At 39.1% G+C, this 18,082-nt stretch overlaps 1 protein-coding gene across 1 annotated transcript in view; it reads left to right on the top strand.

Annotated features, from left to right (window-relative positions):
- The window catches only part of COL4A3 (collagen type IV alpha 3 chain), a 104,083-nt gene that overhangs the window by 73,936 nt on the left and 12,065 nt on the right, over nt 1-18,082 (top strand). The window contains exons 29-44 of the mRNA XM_089508147.1: nt 1,398-1,495; nt 2,924-3,074; nt 3,747-3,860; nt 5,026-5,193; nt 5,569-5,658; nt 6,040-6,174; nt 6,663-6,761; nt 8,527-8,616; nt 9,233-9,372; nt 9,476-9,602; nt 10,392-10,472; nt 11,637-11,735; nt 12,705-12,755; nt 13,242-13,427; nt 14,481-14,611; nt 15,558-15,630. Of these exons, the coding sequence (XP_089364273.1) occupies nt 1,398-1,495; nt 2,924-3,074; nt 3,747-3,860; nt 5,026-5,193; nt 5,569-5,658; nt 6,040-6,174; nt 6,663-6,761; nt 8,527-8,616; nt 9,233-9,372; nt 9,476-9,602; nt 10,392-10,472; nt 11,637-11,735; nt 12,705-12,755; nt 13,242-13,427; nt 14,481-14,611; nt 15,558-15,630 (1,833 nt within the window). The remainder of the gene's footprint in view (nt 1-1,397; nt 1,496-2,923; nt 3,075-3,746; nt 3,861-5,025; nt 5,194-5,568; nt 5,659-6,039; nt 6,175-6,662; nt 6,762-8,526; nt 8,617-9,232; nt 9,373-9,475; nt 9,603-10,391; nt 10,473-11,636; nt 11,736-12,704; nt 12,756-13,241; nt 13,428-14,480; nt 14,612-15,557; nt 15,631-18,082) is intronic.

Below are 18,082 nucleotides of genomic sequence, written 5' to 3'. Positions count from 1 at the left end.
ACATTATGGTGCTTATTTTTAAATGTGATTTTGTTTGTCACCTTTGTTAGACCATGTGAAGATTTTCTATGCTCCCCTCCACTCCTAATGAGCTGGATGGGACCACTTGAGACCGTCTTTTTATCTAAAAACAAAACTTGCTGCTATCTCCTAATGAATTCTCCCACCACCAACACCGCCATCTTAGCAATACATCCGGACTTTGCTTCCACTGACAGTTCCCCTTGCCAACTTAGGAAAGAACTAGCCAAGTTAAGGTACGTGAAGAGGAGTACAAAGAGGCAGAGTAAGTTTATTCTAACTTCAGGAATTCCAGAGGAAAAGGATATCACTACATGAAGGACCAACTTGTCCTACAGGCACAAAAAGACATTGTATGTTACAGAGTACAATCATTTCAGCCAAGCCAGTTTAACAAATAAAAAATCCTAACACAGCTAACTGGTACATGTTTCTAATCTTACTCACAGCTCAGATATAATTTTTAGCCCTTGTTATTTCTGTATGCTGGTAGCCTGGACTCTATTGCCCTCCTCCCGACCACCATCTTGAGGGGAGAGAAGCAGAGTCATGATGTGTTATGTATTGTTAATCTGATATTGGAAACCGCTTTGATTGTCCACGGAAAAGCGGTATACAAATAAAGCTTATTATTATTATTATTATTATTATTATTATTATTATTATTATTGTCCAGCTCCACCAGCTTCCTCATGGTCTGCTTCAGGAGAGTCATAGATGACCAGCCAGCAGGAAGGCAAACAAACAGACTGACCCAAAAGGCTTTTTTAAAATTATCTCGAAGGTTTGCACTTCTCCCCAACTCCCCATCTCATTGGACATTTGCCATCTCATCAGCTGTGATGAAAACCCTCATTATAATGTACCTCCTCCCATATTTAACCATATGTTATCTGTGGAGAAGGTTCTGATAAATGGAGGGACTCCTGTTTATCACAGATTATCAGTTTCAAGTCAGTAAGCTGGAATACAATGGAACATGCCTTTTTAAATAAATAGTAAAATATTGATATGGAATCCAAACAGGAATGAGTAGTATTATAGAAAACTAGACTAGAAAACATTCTGGGGGACATGTGTGTAAGTAATGCCCATGACAGTAGTATCCAATTCCAGGTTGCAAGGACAAGCACGGTAAAAGTTTTGTTGTGGATAAGTTTATTCTTTTAGCTAGCATTGTGGATAAGTTTTATTCTTTTAGCTAGCAATAATGTCAGAAAGGGAGCTCCATAATTTTGACAGTTTCCTGATACTGAACAATATCGTGTCTCCCTGTGTGTCAAATCTTAATTAAAAAATATCACAATCTCATTAAGTACATGAAGAAACAAGATAACTAAGTGAAGTCCTATCACTTAATATTTGTTTGTTTGTAGGCAATAAAGGACTTCAAGGGTCTACAGGATTACCAGGTTGCCCAGGAAAAATAGGGGAACCAGGCTTCCCTGGAAAACCTGGAATTCCAGGAGAAAAGGTTGGTTTCACAAATAATGTCACTGAGTTCAGGGAGTCTACTAAGAAAATGATTTGCTTGTCTCCCAAAAGTGCAAACTGTACTTATTTAAGCAGTATCTGTGTGTCTAGGACAAGATACTTTATTTTGCTTTTGTCCAACTCTGACCTGACAATTATTATGAGCATTCCTTACAGACTTCTGCTTCCTGCTCCTCCAGTGAAGAATTTAGCTTTTTGAAATGTTAGTACACACTGAATTTGCAAACCTAAAACCAAGAAGTCATACTCTGTCCTTTAACGTGTTGAAAGAGGATAGGTATCTTGAGAAATGTAAAGTGCAAGCAAATGCCACAGTCTTATGTTGCACCTTACACCTATGTTACAGAAATGTGTCAGAATTCAGGATGGACTGATTGAAATCAAGGTGACTTAAAACATTATTTAAATCAAGCAAAGAAAAAAAAAACTATTTTAAATCATTTATTTAGATAAAGTTTTCCCCAGTCCTTTCTCCATATACCTCTTGAGCAATAATGCAAATCCAGTCAGTAAAATATATTAATTTACAACTCAGTAGACTTTATAACAGCTAGATTATAGTTTGTGTAATTTTAAAGATAACTTTCTTTATAATAGTAGTACATAATATATGCATTATCTGTGTCAGGCTGGGGTTGTTGCATATCAGTACATTTGGAATAGTAAGTATTTTGCTCACATAAAGATAACAGCATTTATTTTATTAAATTACACCTTGAATCTTAGCTATATGTTTCACATTTGTGCCTGCAGCCTTGCCCGTTCATAGCTCTTTAAAACATGTATGAATGTATAATACTTACTGAATCAACCCATTTAATAAGTATATGCTAGCTAGGTTGATTTAATAAGTATGTACTAACTGAAACTAATGCGTGAATTTTGATAATCAATTCAGCACTTGCTCATCAAACTTGTATACATCTGAGCTGGGTTGGATAATGCAAGGGTTTACCTTCATAGCATGAATTTTTGCAAACAGATCCATAATCCCAAGAGGAGCCCTGTGCTTAAATGCCTATACTGCAGCCACTCACTCACAAACCACAAGGTTGTGAGTTCAATACCAGCCAGGGGTTGACTCTGCCTGGCATCCTTCTGAGGTCACTTAAATGAGTACCTAACATGTTGGGGGAAATTAGTTTACACACATTGTAAACAATTTAGGGAGTGTTTAAGTGCACTGATAAGCAGTATAGGAATGTACTTGCTATTGCTATTCATAAGAATAATTTATAAACAGGAATTTTCAGATATGAGAAAATAGATAGGTACAATGCTAAATTCATATCTGCCTCCATTTTGACTGACAGGAAAAGAAAGGGGCAAAAGGATGCAAGGAAAAAAGAAAGTGGATTTTTTTCCCTCAGCATTTCAGACATGAAATTTTTCTTGCTCTGCATTTTAGGGTGAGCCAGGTCCAGTTATTCCTGGACAACAGGGCAGAATGGGTTCACCAGGTGAAGAAGGTATGGCAGGTGATAAGGGTGAAAGAGGATTCCCAGGACTTCCAGGACCTCCAGGTCAACAAGGTCGAGATGGTGATAATGGTCCAAGAGGTAGAGTTTCCCCATGTTGATACCATGGAACAGAAAAATACATTTGGGGTGCAGTTTGTTGCTCAGAGCAAGTTCATTATATGTTTATCCAAATGTTTGCCCTCTTTGACATATTTTTTTAAAAGACTAAAGATTTCTCCAGTTGTGTTTCTTTCACGTAATAAGCTTAATAGTAGGAGACTGAAGACAGAGAAAAGGAAGTACTCCTTTGCACATTGCATAGTTAAAACTGCGGATTTTATAATCACAAGATACGGTTATCAGCACCAACATGGATGGCTGTAAATGGAAAATTTGTGTGGGCTATCAAAGGCTATATATTTCCTCTCTGAATGCTAATTGCTGAAGAGTATGAGTCAAATTATTATTATTGTTTATTTCTATAGCTCTGTAAATGTACACAGTGCTGTTGCACTTATCTTCTGCTTGGAGGTGTCTGAGTAGGCCCTTGGTCTGATCCAGCAGCGCTCTTTTTATTTTCTTATGGCTTTGACCAGTTGAGAGCTCTCTGTAATAGGTTTTAAATTTTACAGCTCAGCAGTAAATGTAAGAAGTGGGTTCATTTTGGGGGATATATAAGGATGAGAAAGAAAAATAGAAGTGAAAATATTCCCTTTTTTAAAAGGATGTGATTTTAAATTAGTTTAAAATATGATTAATGATGTATTTTAGGAGAACCTGGATCCCCTGGAATTCCAGGAGAAAAGGGTGTTCCAGGCAAAATGGGTGACTGTCGTGTTGGCTTACCAGGACCACCAGGTTCATGTGGAGTAGTAGGTCCACCAGGTAAGTCCTGTAGATAATTAGGGATCCCTAAACCAGAATAATGTAGTAGTTTGAGTACTGGACTGGGACTCCAGGAGATCAGGGTTCAAATTCCTACTCAGCCATGAAAACCCAATGAGTGACTGTGGGCAAGTAACATTCTTTCAGTCTTAGAGACAAATAATAGCCAATATTGCTTGAATAAGACCCTATGAGAGTATCACTGTGAGCTGGAGTCAACTTGAAAGCACAAAATGACAGCAACAACATAAAACCATAAGAACAGCAACTCAACATACATAGTAAGCAAGATAAATATTGAACATTGGGTCTAATAACCAGACGTTAAAATAAAATGTGTAAGGAAAAGATAGGCTGTATTCAGATGCAAGAACTGTTTCATCGGTTCAAAACTGCATGCATGCTATTCCATTTGTGTGGCAACATTGGATGGTACAGTCATGCCAACCAGCCTTCTACTAGTTGAAGCTAGATACAGGGTAAGTGCTCTTTCCATGAGCATTTCTATTTATGTTGAAACAATCAAATCCACTCGCTTTGTGATGACAAAATATGAATGATAGAATCATAGAGTTGGAAGAGACAAGGGCCATCCAGTCCAACCCCTTGCCATGCAGGAACTCAAAATCAAAGCATCCCTGACAGATGAATACCAAGCTGAAGATGTGTAACATAACAAACCTCCACAAAGTATAGCTGGGCTATTCCTGATAATAAGCATGCAATATACTGAGAAAAACAAACATGTCCTTCTGTGTACCATATATATTCTCAGAGACATGAAATACATTTATCTGTGTATTTGCTAATGCAGGGATATTCTGGGCACCCAGAGAAAATTTTACCACCAGTGAAGAGTTATTGTTGTTATTTTTAGCTGCCCTCAAGTCAACCACAACTCATGGTGACCCTCCAAGACCTCCTATCCTCCACTGCTCTGCTTAGGTTCTGCAGATTCAGTCCCATGACATCCCTGATTGAGTTATCTTCTCTTTCTACTACCTTCTACCTTTCCTAGCATTATTGTCTTTTCTAATGAGTCATGCTTTCTGATTGGCCCAAAACATGACAGCCTCAGTTATTTTGTTCACTCTTTGAAAATGACCATTACAGTGGGTTGCTTGAAATAGCTTTCACATTGGTTTTCTTTTCTGTGTTACCTCAGGAGGCCAAGGAGCAGTTGGAGCCAAAGGAGACCCAGGAATTCCAGGATTAGACATCCCAGGGTTCCCAGGACAATTTGGGCTGCCTGGAATTCCTGGCCCACAAGGAAATGATGGGTCATCTGGCAATAAGGGACAGCCTGGCAGGCCAGGAGTGCCAGGTATACCAGGTAAGTGCTCCTTAAGGAAAACAAATGACTTTAGCATACAATAGATACCTTTTGTTTGCTGTTTGTTCTCTATAAAGTCCACAATGCAATGAGTAAGACTAGATTGAATTACAGTATCATAAAGTTGAAAGGAATCCTCCTAAAGGTCATCCAGTCCAACCTGCTAGCACTGGAAATCCCTCAAATGACCATTTAACCCCTGCTTAAAAACTGCCAACAATAGAGAGTCTACCACCTTGGCAACAGTCAGTTCCACTGTTTGAACAATTCTTATCATCATAAAATTCTTCCTAAAGTTTAGCTGAATTCATTTTTCTTGCACTTTTAATCCATTGGATTCAACGAAAATTATTTTGTTTTGGTTACTTTCCGCAGGTCCAAGAGGAGAACTAGGCTTGATGGGCCCTGTAGGGAATCCTGGATTACCTGGTGTCTTTGGCAATCCAGGTATCCCTGGAATGAGGGGTAAGTTATACATTACCTGTCTTAAGTAGCAATTACTTCTGAAAACTGAGGGTAAATGTCCAAACCTCCTGTGGCTCTGCCTGGTAAAAGGCAAGGAATGGCACAGACATAACTTTTGTATATGTGAAAGAAGAGTAGCACATGTTTTGTTTTCTGCATCTTGGGTATCATTCTGCATTTCCTCATATAGGATATCATGCTGGGTATCATGTTGTTGCCTTTCCTTATATAGAAGGGGAGATCAAGTTGCCATTCTTTTAGATTTGGAGGTGGGGAAAAGATATGATAGAAATAAGAAGCTGTTTTTAGTGTTGTTCAGCCCCAATTTGTGTTCCTTACCCCAGGGAATTGCTAGCATTCTATTTTCTCTTTTAATTGAAGGTACTCCTGGCTTCCCAGGACTGAAAGGAAGAAAAGGATCTTCAGGGGAAAAGGGTGAGCCAGGTGATAAAGGTTCCCCTGGAATATCAGACTCTATTGTGAGTTCTGGAGATAAAGGAGACAGAGGAGCTAAAGGTATGTAGAAGTTACTACTACTAAACTCATATAATTCAAATAAATCCTATAATCATATAAATCATATCATTTCAAATGAGGCCAGACATAAATGGTGGCCAATGAGTACTAGAGCTTAGAAAGTTACTTTTCAAAAGTAATTAGAAACAGTATGATGCCAAGTCCCTCCCCTCACTTTTATCATTTTGATTTTTAAAAGGTAACTATTTATTTCCTCTTTCTCAAAAGTAATGTTCCAATTCCCTAACTGATTGCATGTATGGCAAAGATGTACATCAGCCTCTGTGCTTGAACATTATGCAAAATGTAAGTAGTTACAAAAAAGTAAGGGATGATATTCCAGATTGACCATTCCCATATAAAACATTTCTTCACTTATTATTTGGAGGCTAGAATTATATTAATACATGTTTTCATTGTAATACATGTCATTGATACTTGTTTTCAGTTAATATATGCCATGCCATGCCATGTCATTGTTGCTGCAGGATTTCCAGGAAGAAAAGGACAAAAAGGAGAAAAAGGAGAGCAAGGTGCACAAGGATGTGTAGGTCTGAATGGCATACCAGGAAAAGCAGGTCCATCAGGTATACATCCTATAAACTCTATCATTTACATGGGTGAATCCTGACTCACAATGAAATGATTCAATCATGGGCCATTACTAGGAAGACAACAGCTAGCAAATGCAAATTAGAATCATAGAATCATAAAGCTGGAAGAGACTGCAAGGGATCCAGTCCAACCCCCTGCCATACAGGAAATCTAAATCAAAGCATCCCCGATAGATGGCCATCCAGCCTCTGTTTAAAGACCTCTAAGGAAGGAGATTCCACTACACTCCAAGGGAGTGTGTTCCACTGTCGAACAGCCCTTACTGTCAGGAAGTTTTTCCTAATGTTGAGGTGGAAGCTCTTTTCCTGGAGCTTGCATCCACTGTTCCGGGTTCTGTTCTCTGGAGCAGCAGAAAACAAGCTTCCTCCCTCCTCAACATGACATTCCATCAAGTATTTAAACAGGGCTATCATATCACCTCTTAACCTTCTCTTCTCTGGGCTAAACATCCCCAGCTCCTAAGTCAGTGATGGTGAACCTTTTCGAGGCTGAGTGCCCAAACTGCAACCCCAAACCCACTTATTTATTGCAAAGTGCCATGTCCCTCTGGCTTTCTAGTAACAAACTCTGTGCTGGGACGATGGCACATGTGCCCAGAGAGAGGTCTCTGAGTGCCACCTCTGGCACGCGTGCCATAGGTTCGCCATCACTGTCCTAAGTCGTTCCTCATAGGGCATGGTTTCCAGACCCTTCACCATTTTAGTCACCCTCCTTTGGACATGCTCCAGTTTCTCAACATCCTTTTTAAATTGTGGTGCCCAGAACTGAACACAATATTCCACGTGGGGTCTGGCCAGAGCAGAATAGAGTGGCACTATTACTTCTCTTGATCTAGACACTATACTTAATAAAATGGCTCAACATGATTATACAGTTGCCGATGGCTACATGAAAGAAGCAACTTCTTCATGGATGTACTTATGGAAGCTTCATGTTGTAATATTTGCTTAACATCAGAGGGAAACCTTTGACGTATGTTTTTACACAAAATGGACAGTAACCCAAGAATGCCCTTAAAACGTCTTAATTAAAAAATAATCTCTGCATTTTAGAACAGCAAAGTATCATTAAGAAAATCCTAGCCACATTATTATTTATTAGTGGAATATTTAAGGGGTGTAGCTTCCGGGGAGAGGGGCAAAACAAGAGCACTTCCACCCAACTAGAAATTATGTCCTACAAATGAATTATTTCACTCACTCGGATTTCTAGCATTGTAGAAAGTGAGATACTGAAAAGCATTCAGACCTAGAACTGTTATATTTTCTGTGTTCACATTGCCTTGGTCACTTTGCCTGCCCCATTTCTTTGAATGCCTAAACTGTATTTCTAAATGCTCAGCTGAAACCTCAAGTTACTACAATGCTAGAAAGTTGGCGACTGGAGGAAAATGTCATTTGATTGGCAGGATTCTAGTTTAGGGGGGGCACAATACCACCATTTTGTCCCCTTCCTATAGCTATACCCCCATTATCATGGGATAACATCAGAGAATTTGACCCGCCCCTAAATACGAGCACTGCTCTATTTCAGTAGATGTAGCAACTGCACTAGTGGCAGGATAGAAGCAATAATGGTAGGGGCTACAGAGAAAAAGAATATTATGTTTCTTTTTATACACACAGTACTAAAAATAGTATAATATTGACCTTTTGATAAATGTTCTGATTAATTTTAAAGGGTGGTCAAAAAACCCCACATCATCTCTCCATTTCTGACATTGATTTATATTTTCAGGTCCCAAAGGGGGAAAAGGACTTCCAGGAGTCCTTGGCAGACCAGGGTTGCCAGGACCTCCAGGAGATAGAGGAGACATGGGAGTGCCAGGTGATTTTACTGAATTATCTGAATAGTCATCAGCAGGGCATGACAAGTAGCCTGGGTGCATGAATGATAAGAGCAAAAGAACAGAAAAAATAGCATTACATATTGTTGTTTTTTGTTGTTGTTAATTGAGAAAAAGGATAGTGTGTACTCAAGTAATACTTTAGAAGGGCTGAAGAACAATTTGCAAACATATCTCTCATTCTTTTATTGTTATTTGATTTCTTTCTCTTGTCTTTTTAAGAGCAAATAACATTTTGTTAACCTGAAAGAGAAACCTTCTTAACAGTTTGTACTTGTGGACTGATAACATTTGGCAGATAAATGCTGGACCATTGCAAGAACATAAGAAGATTTGCTTAAGGAACCCACATAATCACAAAGTAGACATGATTTCTGCATGCATATTAATAAAATCTTGGGGTGCAATGATTTCATTTAGGCTTATTGTGTGTGAGAAGTGGGAATAGGAGACATAGTGCAACACACAACTCATACATTTTGTTTAAGAATTGCATGACTTGGGTATTGGTTTTTTAGAACTGACATGCTGTTGATGTTGTTGCCAAATAAACAGTCTAAAATATCAAGTTTGAGAACAATGTTTATATCCGTACAGGTCTTAGAGGTGAACAAGGTTCTGCAGGTTTTCCTGGATCATCAGGTATACCAGGGCAATCTGGTTTACCTGGCATACCAGGGGATAAAGGAGAACCAGCCTGTCCTGGAACAGGACCGCCAGGAAACCCAGGACCCAAGGTATGGAAAGCTGACAATATACTGTATTCAACGGGATCACCTTCTGCTTAACAGGCTGGTCTCATGTTTACTGTAACACTGTATTTCATTGATATCTTGCTAGGGTGATGCTGGTCTACCAGGAGAAAGAGGACGGAAAGGTGAAAGGGGAGCACCAGGCCGGCCAGGGCTGATAGGAGAACCTGGAGTACAAGGAAATAGAGGGGACACTGGTTTACCAGGAATTCCAGGTGAAGTATGGTTTGGGACCAATTCAAAAATCTGTATTGTGATCATACCTTTATTAGGCCAAACAAAAAGTCACAAAAATCTATGTAGGGTTTTGAGACCTCTAGTTTCCTTCATCAGGCAAGAGATTGCATGAATCAGGCCAGGAACTAACAGCTTCATATTCATGAGGTTCTAGATAGCATGGGAATGTTGTGGCACAGGCACTGTTTCAGAGTGTGACTCCTGCTTTTCTTGCTTAAGTTGTTACTGCTTAATCATGATTTTCTATGTGAACTAACAGAAACTATCCTAGGAATCATAACAATCCCCTTGCGATTTGCATCTGGTGCGCAGAAACTTCCACTTGGAAGCACTTGAATAGGAACAGTTTAGTCCTACATAAATTAGGTTATTTTCAATGATGTTCTTTTGTCTGAGCTTCCTGAATATGCATGTGCGCCCCTTGGGACATTTTAATATTGGGCCAATCTAGACACAGCTGGTTGTACAATCAAGAAAGCAGGATAGAGCACTGTATAACAGAGGAATGAAAGGTTGGTCACTCAGCCAAATCCCCCTCTTGCTATTTAGATAAGTGGAGTGCAAAGAACTCACACATAGGAATAGCATAAATGAATGTATTTTCAAGAAAGTGAAAGGAAGTCAATGGAACCACTTCAGCTCTGCTTCACTAATTATCTGCTTTTGCCACAGAAAGAGCATAAAATGGATGATTAAAGACCACAAAAGATTAAAGGCCCTTACTGGTAATACCACTTAAAATGGCTTCCTTTCTCTTCTATTTATAGGGCTCTCAGGACCTGCAGGTGATAATGGTCGTAAAGGCAATACAGGATTGCCAGGACAAAATGGCATTAGAGGCTTTCCAGGTTTGTGAGTTTCTACCCTCTGTTTTCCTCCCCCTCCCCCCATTTTACTCACTGGTGGGGAGAAAATTGAAACTTTTTCATGTGATGGTGGTGTTTCATGTATCTGAATAATAATCATTTGATAAATGGGAATATTTGTCATGCAAGCTGGAAAATACAATTGGGCAGTAAAAATGGGCTGAATACATTGTGACCCACAAAGTAAAATTCAGACATTCTTTCATGTATCTTCTCTCTCTCTCTCTCTCTCTCTCTCAATCTCTCTCTCTCTCTGTGTGTGTGTGTGTGAGAGAGAGTGTCTGTCTGTCTGTCTGTCTGTCTCTCTCTCTCTCTCTCTCTCTCACACACACACACACACACACTTCATACATTTTTGGCAGTCTTAAACAAACAGTAAGACCTAAAAAAACAGATTTTAATACCACCATCCCAAACTGGCGGGCTATGTTTGGCATATTGCTTCATAAATTGTGTAGTTCCATGCTGGCAGAATCTTTTAGGAAGGGCGGTAAAAACAGTAGCCCTCCTGCTATTGCTGCTGTCCACTTCCCATCAGCTCTAGGAGGGAGCCATAATAGTTAAAGTGGAATCAAAGCATTAAAATTGTAGTGTGAAAGGGCCTCTTATGTTGCATGTGACCCACATATTCAAACAACCCTTAACTGATGTACTGAATGTTCCTCTCACTTTCAGTACAGTTATTCTAAATTTATAACATAAAGATCAGAATTTATGGCTGTATACTTAGGGATGTTTTCTAAGGATCTCATGTGTGAATCCTAGTAAAACTGATGTTCTTTGACCTTTTGTGAAGATGTAGGAAAGCATGCCATGTAATCTAAAGTTATTGTTGCATTCTGACATCTGTGAAAATGTGTTGTCCCCAGTAAACCCATTTTCTTGTGATTATTTACACTTATATCATATTAAGTTAAAGAAATATACACAATCCCCTCCCATTTTCAGAAATGTATAGAAAAACAAGTACTGTAACTTGTTTAGAAAAACAAGTACTGTAACTTCCATGCCAGCATTCTCTGAAGATGCCAGCCACAGAAACTTGTGAAACGTCAGTAAAACCTCTTCTAGAACATGGCCTCATAGCCCCAAAAAACCCACAAAAAAACTATAGGTACTGTAACTTTTAATATTTATTATCCCCAGGGCCAAGTGGGCTACCAGGTGGTGATGGACCAGTTGGTGAAAAGGGTAATCAAGGACGTGATGGTATTCCTGGACGCCCTGGAGAAAAAGGAGCACAAGGTTTCCATTATATTTTAACCTATCTCTTTCTATCATAAGAGCCTTGGGCAGGTGTTCTGAGATCTCTCAGAAGGGGAAGAAACAAGAACCAGTACAAAGGGGATAACCAGTACAAGGGGAGAAAACAAGAGCCAGTAGTCCTTCCTGCCCTTATCCCCCTTTCTGTCTACTTCTATGTCAAGGTTACTGCTTTCTGAAATCAATCAAAAGTCTAAGAAATCACTGTTAATGTATTTTGGGGATTTGCACCTGTGGAATTAGTGCATACATTCCGTATTTATTTTCAAAATTATATAATCCCATTGTATTTAATAATACTGTAATACAGAATAAAATAATTTTGTATGTGTATGCGATAGCATTCTGTTATTAAGAAAATAAGAAGAAACATGCTGGAGCAAAGCCTACATAGTCAAATGTTCTGTTCACACTGTGGCCAGTCAGCCCAACAGTAGGACATGATTGCACCTACTCAATCATACAAACTCATACAGATGTGTTTTGTTACTTAACAGTTAGTGTTCAAACCGGTTCATATTAAAGTTCCTATACTGACCAAAATGCATTTTGGTATTTATGTAATTTTAAATCATTTAATAAAATACTTATTTAATGTAAACTAAGCTTTTAAGTATTTAAACCGGCAGGTGCGTTGAGTGATGCTGCTGAAAACTGACAAAACATGGTCAGGGAAAATCAAAGAAATGAAAAGTAAAATGTCGGTGATCAGTTTTCATATGTATGGGGAAGATATCTGGAGGGAAGAGCCTCCTATATTCGTAGAGGTTCTCCATGTGATTTAGAATTCTGGAAAATTAGTTTTAACTTTCAGGATACTGTTCATCCATAGTTTTTATTGTCATTATTGTGATACATAGATATTTATCATTATCATTATTATTATTATTATTTATCTATAATTGTAATAAGCTGCTCTCTCTCATCATCATCTTTATCATCATCACAAAGGTTCCCCAGGTCAGATAATCCCTGGTCCTCAAGGCATTCCTGGTACTAAAGGTAAAGTTATATTTTACTGTTGGGTTTTTGTTACTCAAGTAAGTTTCCCCCCACTTTTTTCTTCTTTACAGAGGACTCATATGGTTTACTGACTAATGGATTTAATCCATTTGTTTTATGACACGAAACACAACCCTTTTAATTCAAAGTTGTAAATCTTAAAATGAATTTAATCCTACCTGTTCCAGAGAGAGCCAACCATCTTACTACCAAATGTTACTGCTTAACTGCTGTGTGGTTTGGATTTTCAGACCCCACAAAACATGTAACTGTCAGGCTTTCATAGCAGACAGTGATAACTGTTAAAAGTCTTACATTAATTAATTTTGTTTTGTTCTTCTGCTGCTCTTTCTCCTTCCTCCCTTCCTCTTCCCTTCCCTTCCTTCCTTCCTTTTCTCCCTTTTTTTGTGAAAATGTCAAAAGTATTTCACAGAGTTTTCACAAAAAAGTTAATATATAATTAACTTTGGTTTAAACACTACATAGGTATCAAAGGAGAAATTGGGATGGCTGGTTTTCCAGGACCTCCAGGTGCTAAAGGTCTTAGAGGGGACCAAGGACCAAGAGGACCTCCTGGTATACCTGGACAACCAGGACTTCCTGGCAAACCAGGAATAATGATTGCTGGTCCAAAAGGAAATAGAGGTCTCCCAGGTCTGGATGGAAAGCCAGGTAGGAGGCTTACTCTTTCTGAACAGACTACATAGGCAGCTACATTGATTTTTAGAAAGCTACATAGATTTTTTAAGTGTGCCAAATTCTCTAATCAGAATAATCCTGCAAAAAAGATGTACTTGCATGTGTGTGTGTGTGTCTTGTTTTGGTAGTTTTCCTCGGGAATGTTAAATTCTAATTCATTCTGAATTGCTTTACATTAATTTTATATGTGCGCTGTTCGGAGATCCTGTGATATATTGTGGGACACAAATATTTTAATAAATGAAGAAAATAAAAGCGTAACGAAATAGGAAATGAGAAAATATTGACCTTCCTTAAAAAGCCTCTAGAGCCTGGGGGACAGGACTCTCTTCTGAGCCAGACCTTGATGGAGGAGAACAAGCATTTTGATCTGACTCAAGCATAAGGTACATGTAATCCAGAGTCCGACAATTCATTCATCTGTCCCATCCAGAATTCAGGGGTGTAGTCCACCCAGGGGGCATACATTCCCCATCACTGTCTAGCTTCTTCCTCTGCTGTACTATGGCAGTCAGTAATAGACTTCTTGTTAGCGATTTTGAGTGCTCAAGGTCAAAGGTAATCATGCTTTCTTCTTCGTGGTCTCTGTGAATCACACAAATGGGTTAATCTACGCCTGCGCAGCAATTCCATGGAAACTTCTAGAATCTCTGGGCAGAATTTTGCAACTTTCTGCAACTTTTTGGTGGTAGCTCTGCCCACCCTATATATTACCCCTATTGGTCCCGCTCTTCCTCAGTTCCTTCATTCCGCGGCACATAGCAGCTCGAGTGATGGCTCTATATCCACAGACTCTCTGGAAAAATATTGACCTTTGGCTTGTTCAAATGACTATTCTCTTGGATCACCCCCTAGACCCTTGGCAATCCAGTCTGTTGACTATTCTCTTTCTTCGTGGCTTCTTTCACACAGGGTTGCTACAGATGGGTTTCTGGTTTATTTCTTTTGATCCATTTACAATGGGTTTGTTCTATAAGCACAGTTCCCAACTGCATGTACTAATAACATGTTCTTTTCAAAATATAGGTGTTCCAGGTATCCCAGGACCCACTGGACTCTCTAGCTACAGTATAAAAGGAAGCAAAGGTGCTCGAGGAACAGATGGCTTACCTGGTCCACCAGGACCTAGAGGAACAGATGGCCTACCTGGTCCACCAGTAAGTGAAATAAATATCCTATTGCATTTGCTGTTTTTTTTATATGTTATAGTGCAGTTGCAAAAATGTTTAGCAAAAGTGCCATGATAGTTTCCAGATGAGAAGGAGGAAAGAGGTGTTGGTTTCCAGAGGAGGAGGAGGAGGAGGGAAAAGATGTTAAGTATCAGTGACCTCTGATGCCACAATAAACTACAATCCCCAGAATTCCCTGAGGCAGGGCAGTTAAAGCAGCCTCAAATTGGATTATTTCTGTGTGTTTTGGACCATTGTTGTCTATACAGGTATTCATGGGTGTGTCTGTATACCTGCATTGTGTGTGTGTAGGGGGGGAGGAATCAGGTTCAGTAACAACAAACTGTTCACCAACTAACACAATAGCTACTTGTAGCCTGTCATATGTAGGTTAATAAAACTTCATTACAGTTCTAAGAATTCAGTGGACTGAAGCCTTCCTTGCATTATGTCTTGCCATTCCCAGCTCATTCAGAAATTGTCCTTCTGGCCAAACTCCTGTTGCTTTAGGTTGCCTTGATAAATGAATAGATGATATATTTGCATTATTAAATAACAATAACATATTTCCAGATACTAAATCTCAAACACAGGGATGCACTGTGATGAACTCTATCTTGGATGGCTTTCCAAAAGTAGCAGTTTAGGCATAACTACGTCTTAGCAAACAACTAGCACTGATATTGCATTTGTTGAAATAACAAAATATTGGGGAGTGTGTGTTTACAGGGAGAATAAGCAAATGGAAGCAGTACTTATGTCTCCTTGCAACTGCCAATCCCACTTGATGGAATTCCACTTTCCCCTCAACCAGGTTCATACCTACTTTTTCATTTCTGCCTCCATTCAACCCCTTTGCTGGACACAACAGTCTACCATATAATACTGTCACTGACACAGGATTGTTCTTTATATCTTTATTTTTCACTTGTAGGGAAATGAAGGTATTCCTGGTTATCCAGGTCCTAGAGGTGAAACTGGTTTTCCAGGATTTCCAGGCATAAAAGGTATGTGACTGATCTTAAAAGTTCTATCTATACTGTCACCTTTTGCACATTGCAGTTCATGGATAAGCTGTAAACAAGTGCTGTATGTGAACTGGAAGAGGTTCTTTGATTGAGGTTTTCTGGTAGGGGGTATGGCAGCCATGATTCCTTGCTACTGACACTACTACCTGTTTGTTCTCTTCCTCTGAGACCACGAAACTGCTCAGAGGAAAAATACATGACAGTTGGATACTGTTGCTCCATCTTACTCTTGTTGGAGCTTGCATGGTAGGGAAAGAATATGCGGATAATGTTCAGAGAGCTGCTGTCTTTGTAGCTGCAAAATGAAACTAAAAATCAAATGTAGCTTTCTTCTGAAGTTTTTATATTATGACACATGCAGCATCTAGGCTGATTTATTCCAATGCATTTCATTCAAATTTGTCTTTGAACTTCATTCTCTCAAGCTTCAGAGTTGTTTTCTAACTCTGAAGATGACCCAGAAGCTAAATAAAGTGCAGAATTCTGTAGCCTAGTTCCTTACTAAGATGTCAGGGATCATATTATGGTGATTCTGACTCTTCTGCACTGCTTTCCAGTTATCTTTTTCTCATCTTTGCCATTCATTTTGCATATACTGATAGGCAACTAAATTGAAGAGGTAAGTGTTTAGTTATATAGTCCACATAGTTGTGGGTTCTGTGTACCTGCAAGCTTTTAGAAGCTTTGTGACATTAGTACCATTCTTTGTAACAGCCAACCCAACCACCCCGGCTCCGTCACTTTATCCCCAGAGAAGATGCCATATATTAAATCACTAAGAAAGGGGGAAATATGCAGGGTACAGCACTGCTAATATTATTTCCATTTTGTAGACCATGAAGAAAAAGAAGACATGTCCCAGGATGCTAAAAAGATGGTCTTTCTTCTCTAAAAATTTTGTTGAATGAATGTTCTTTACCAGGGAGCCCTGGTGGCACAGTGGTTAAATGCCAGTACTGCAGCTACAAGGTTATGAGTTCAATTCCAGGCAGGGCTCCAAGGTTCACTCAGCCTTCTATTATTTCATAGATTGATATATGAGTACCCAGCTTGTTAGGGCAATTGGCTTACACATTTGTAACCTGCTTAGGTAGGGAATGCTAGTTCACTGATAAGCGGTATAGAAATGTACTTGCTATTGATGTAAAGCTGCAGAAATTTCTGAGCCAGGAAATCCAAAGCCACTCCAAATCCAAATGAAGTTTCCTTCCTGGGATGTATCTCCTTTTCTTTTTGTGGATTTCCTTGGATGTTGTCCAGATTTTGTCTTTTTTGCCTTTTTGTGGACAAGCCACTAGAAAGCAGATTATGTTTGTGTACTGTAATGTTTTTGTGTGTTATGTTGCTTGTACCTTGCCTCTTAGGTACTGCAGTGCAGAGTAAGAACAGCATGCTTGGAAGTTGAATAGGATTTCTTTTTTTCATTTCTTTTTTTCTTTTGGCCTCTGGATCCCCTCTGATGAAGGGGGACTTTTTAGTTTTTTGCCTTTGTTTTGTTATATTTTTTATGTCTTCAGCTGTGTATTATATTGTTCCTGATATGACCAAGACCCTTAGAGCCAAGCAAGGGGCAGTATTTGGAATGAATTTCATGATGCGTCTCTTAATTTGATAATATATTTTGTGGATGGTTTTTATGTTCTGTTCTGTCTTTCTGCCAAAGGTGACAATGCAATGTGTAATTAAAACATGACATAGAATACAAAATATTAAACAATCAAACTCTTAAGCAAGGGGAGGGAATCATTAGGTCTTGCAGATGTTGTTGGACTACAAGTTCTAGCCTAAGGGTGATGAATGCTGAGAGTTGCACCCAACAACCTCTGGGGGTTGCATGAATCCCAGCCCTGCTCCTTGTTATTGTGTGCTTTCAAGTTATTTCCAACTTATGGTGCCCCTATTATAGGGTTTTCTTGGCAAGATTTGTTCAAAGGGGGTTTTGCCCTTGCCTTCCTCTGAGGCTAGGAGAATGTGACTTGCCCAGGGTCACCAAATGGGTTTCCATGGCGGAGTGGTGATTCGAACCCTGGTCTTCAGAATCATAGTCCAATCATCAAGCCACTACACCACACTTGTTCTAACTGCATATTAACAGAAGGAACAAGGCCATATACACCTGTGAACACCAGAACATCTTTTAAAAGGTACAGCTTATCCCCAAGACCAGCATTAATTTGCTTGGGGAGTCAGTATGCCCCACATATTCAGGCTGTATTAGCTAACCAGTGGTGCTTGACTGAAATATTTTTATAAAACACAGTGAGGGGTTACTTGAACCTTCAATATCTATCACTAATCTGAAAGTAGCCATGCTGGAACAAAATAAGAGACAGATTCCAATATGATCAACAGCTCAAGATAGTTAACTCTCTCTGTCTTGTAGCCTAACGAGCGACAAAGGCTGTTTTATTTATATATATCACACTACATG

Source organism: Sceloporus occidentalis, unplaced genomic scaffold, assembly GCF_023333645.1.
Source record: "Sceloporus occidentalis isolate IW3139 unplaced genomic scaffold, rSceOcc1.0.p SCAF_2, whole genome shotgun sequence".
NCBI lineage: Eukaryota > Metazoa > Chordata > Lepidosauria > Squamata > Phrynosomatidae > Sceloporus > Sceloporus occidentalis.
Note: the sequence above shows the minus strand (reverse complement) of the source record. Positions and strands in the feature narration are given on the sequence as shown.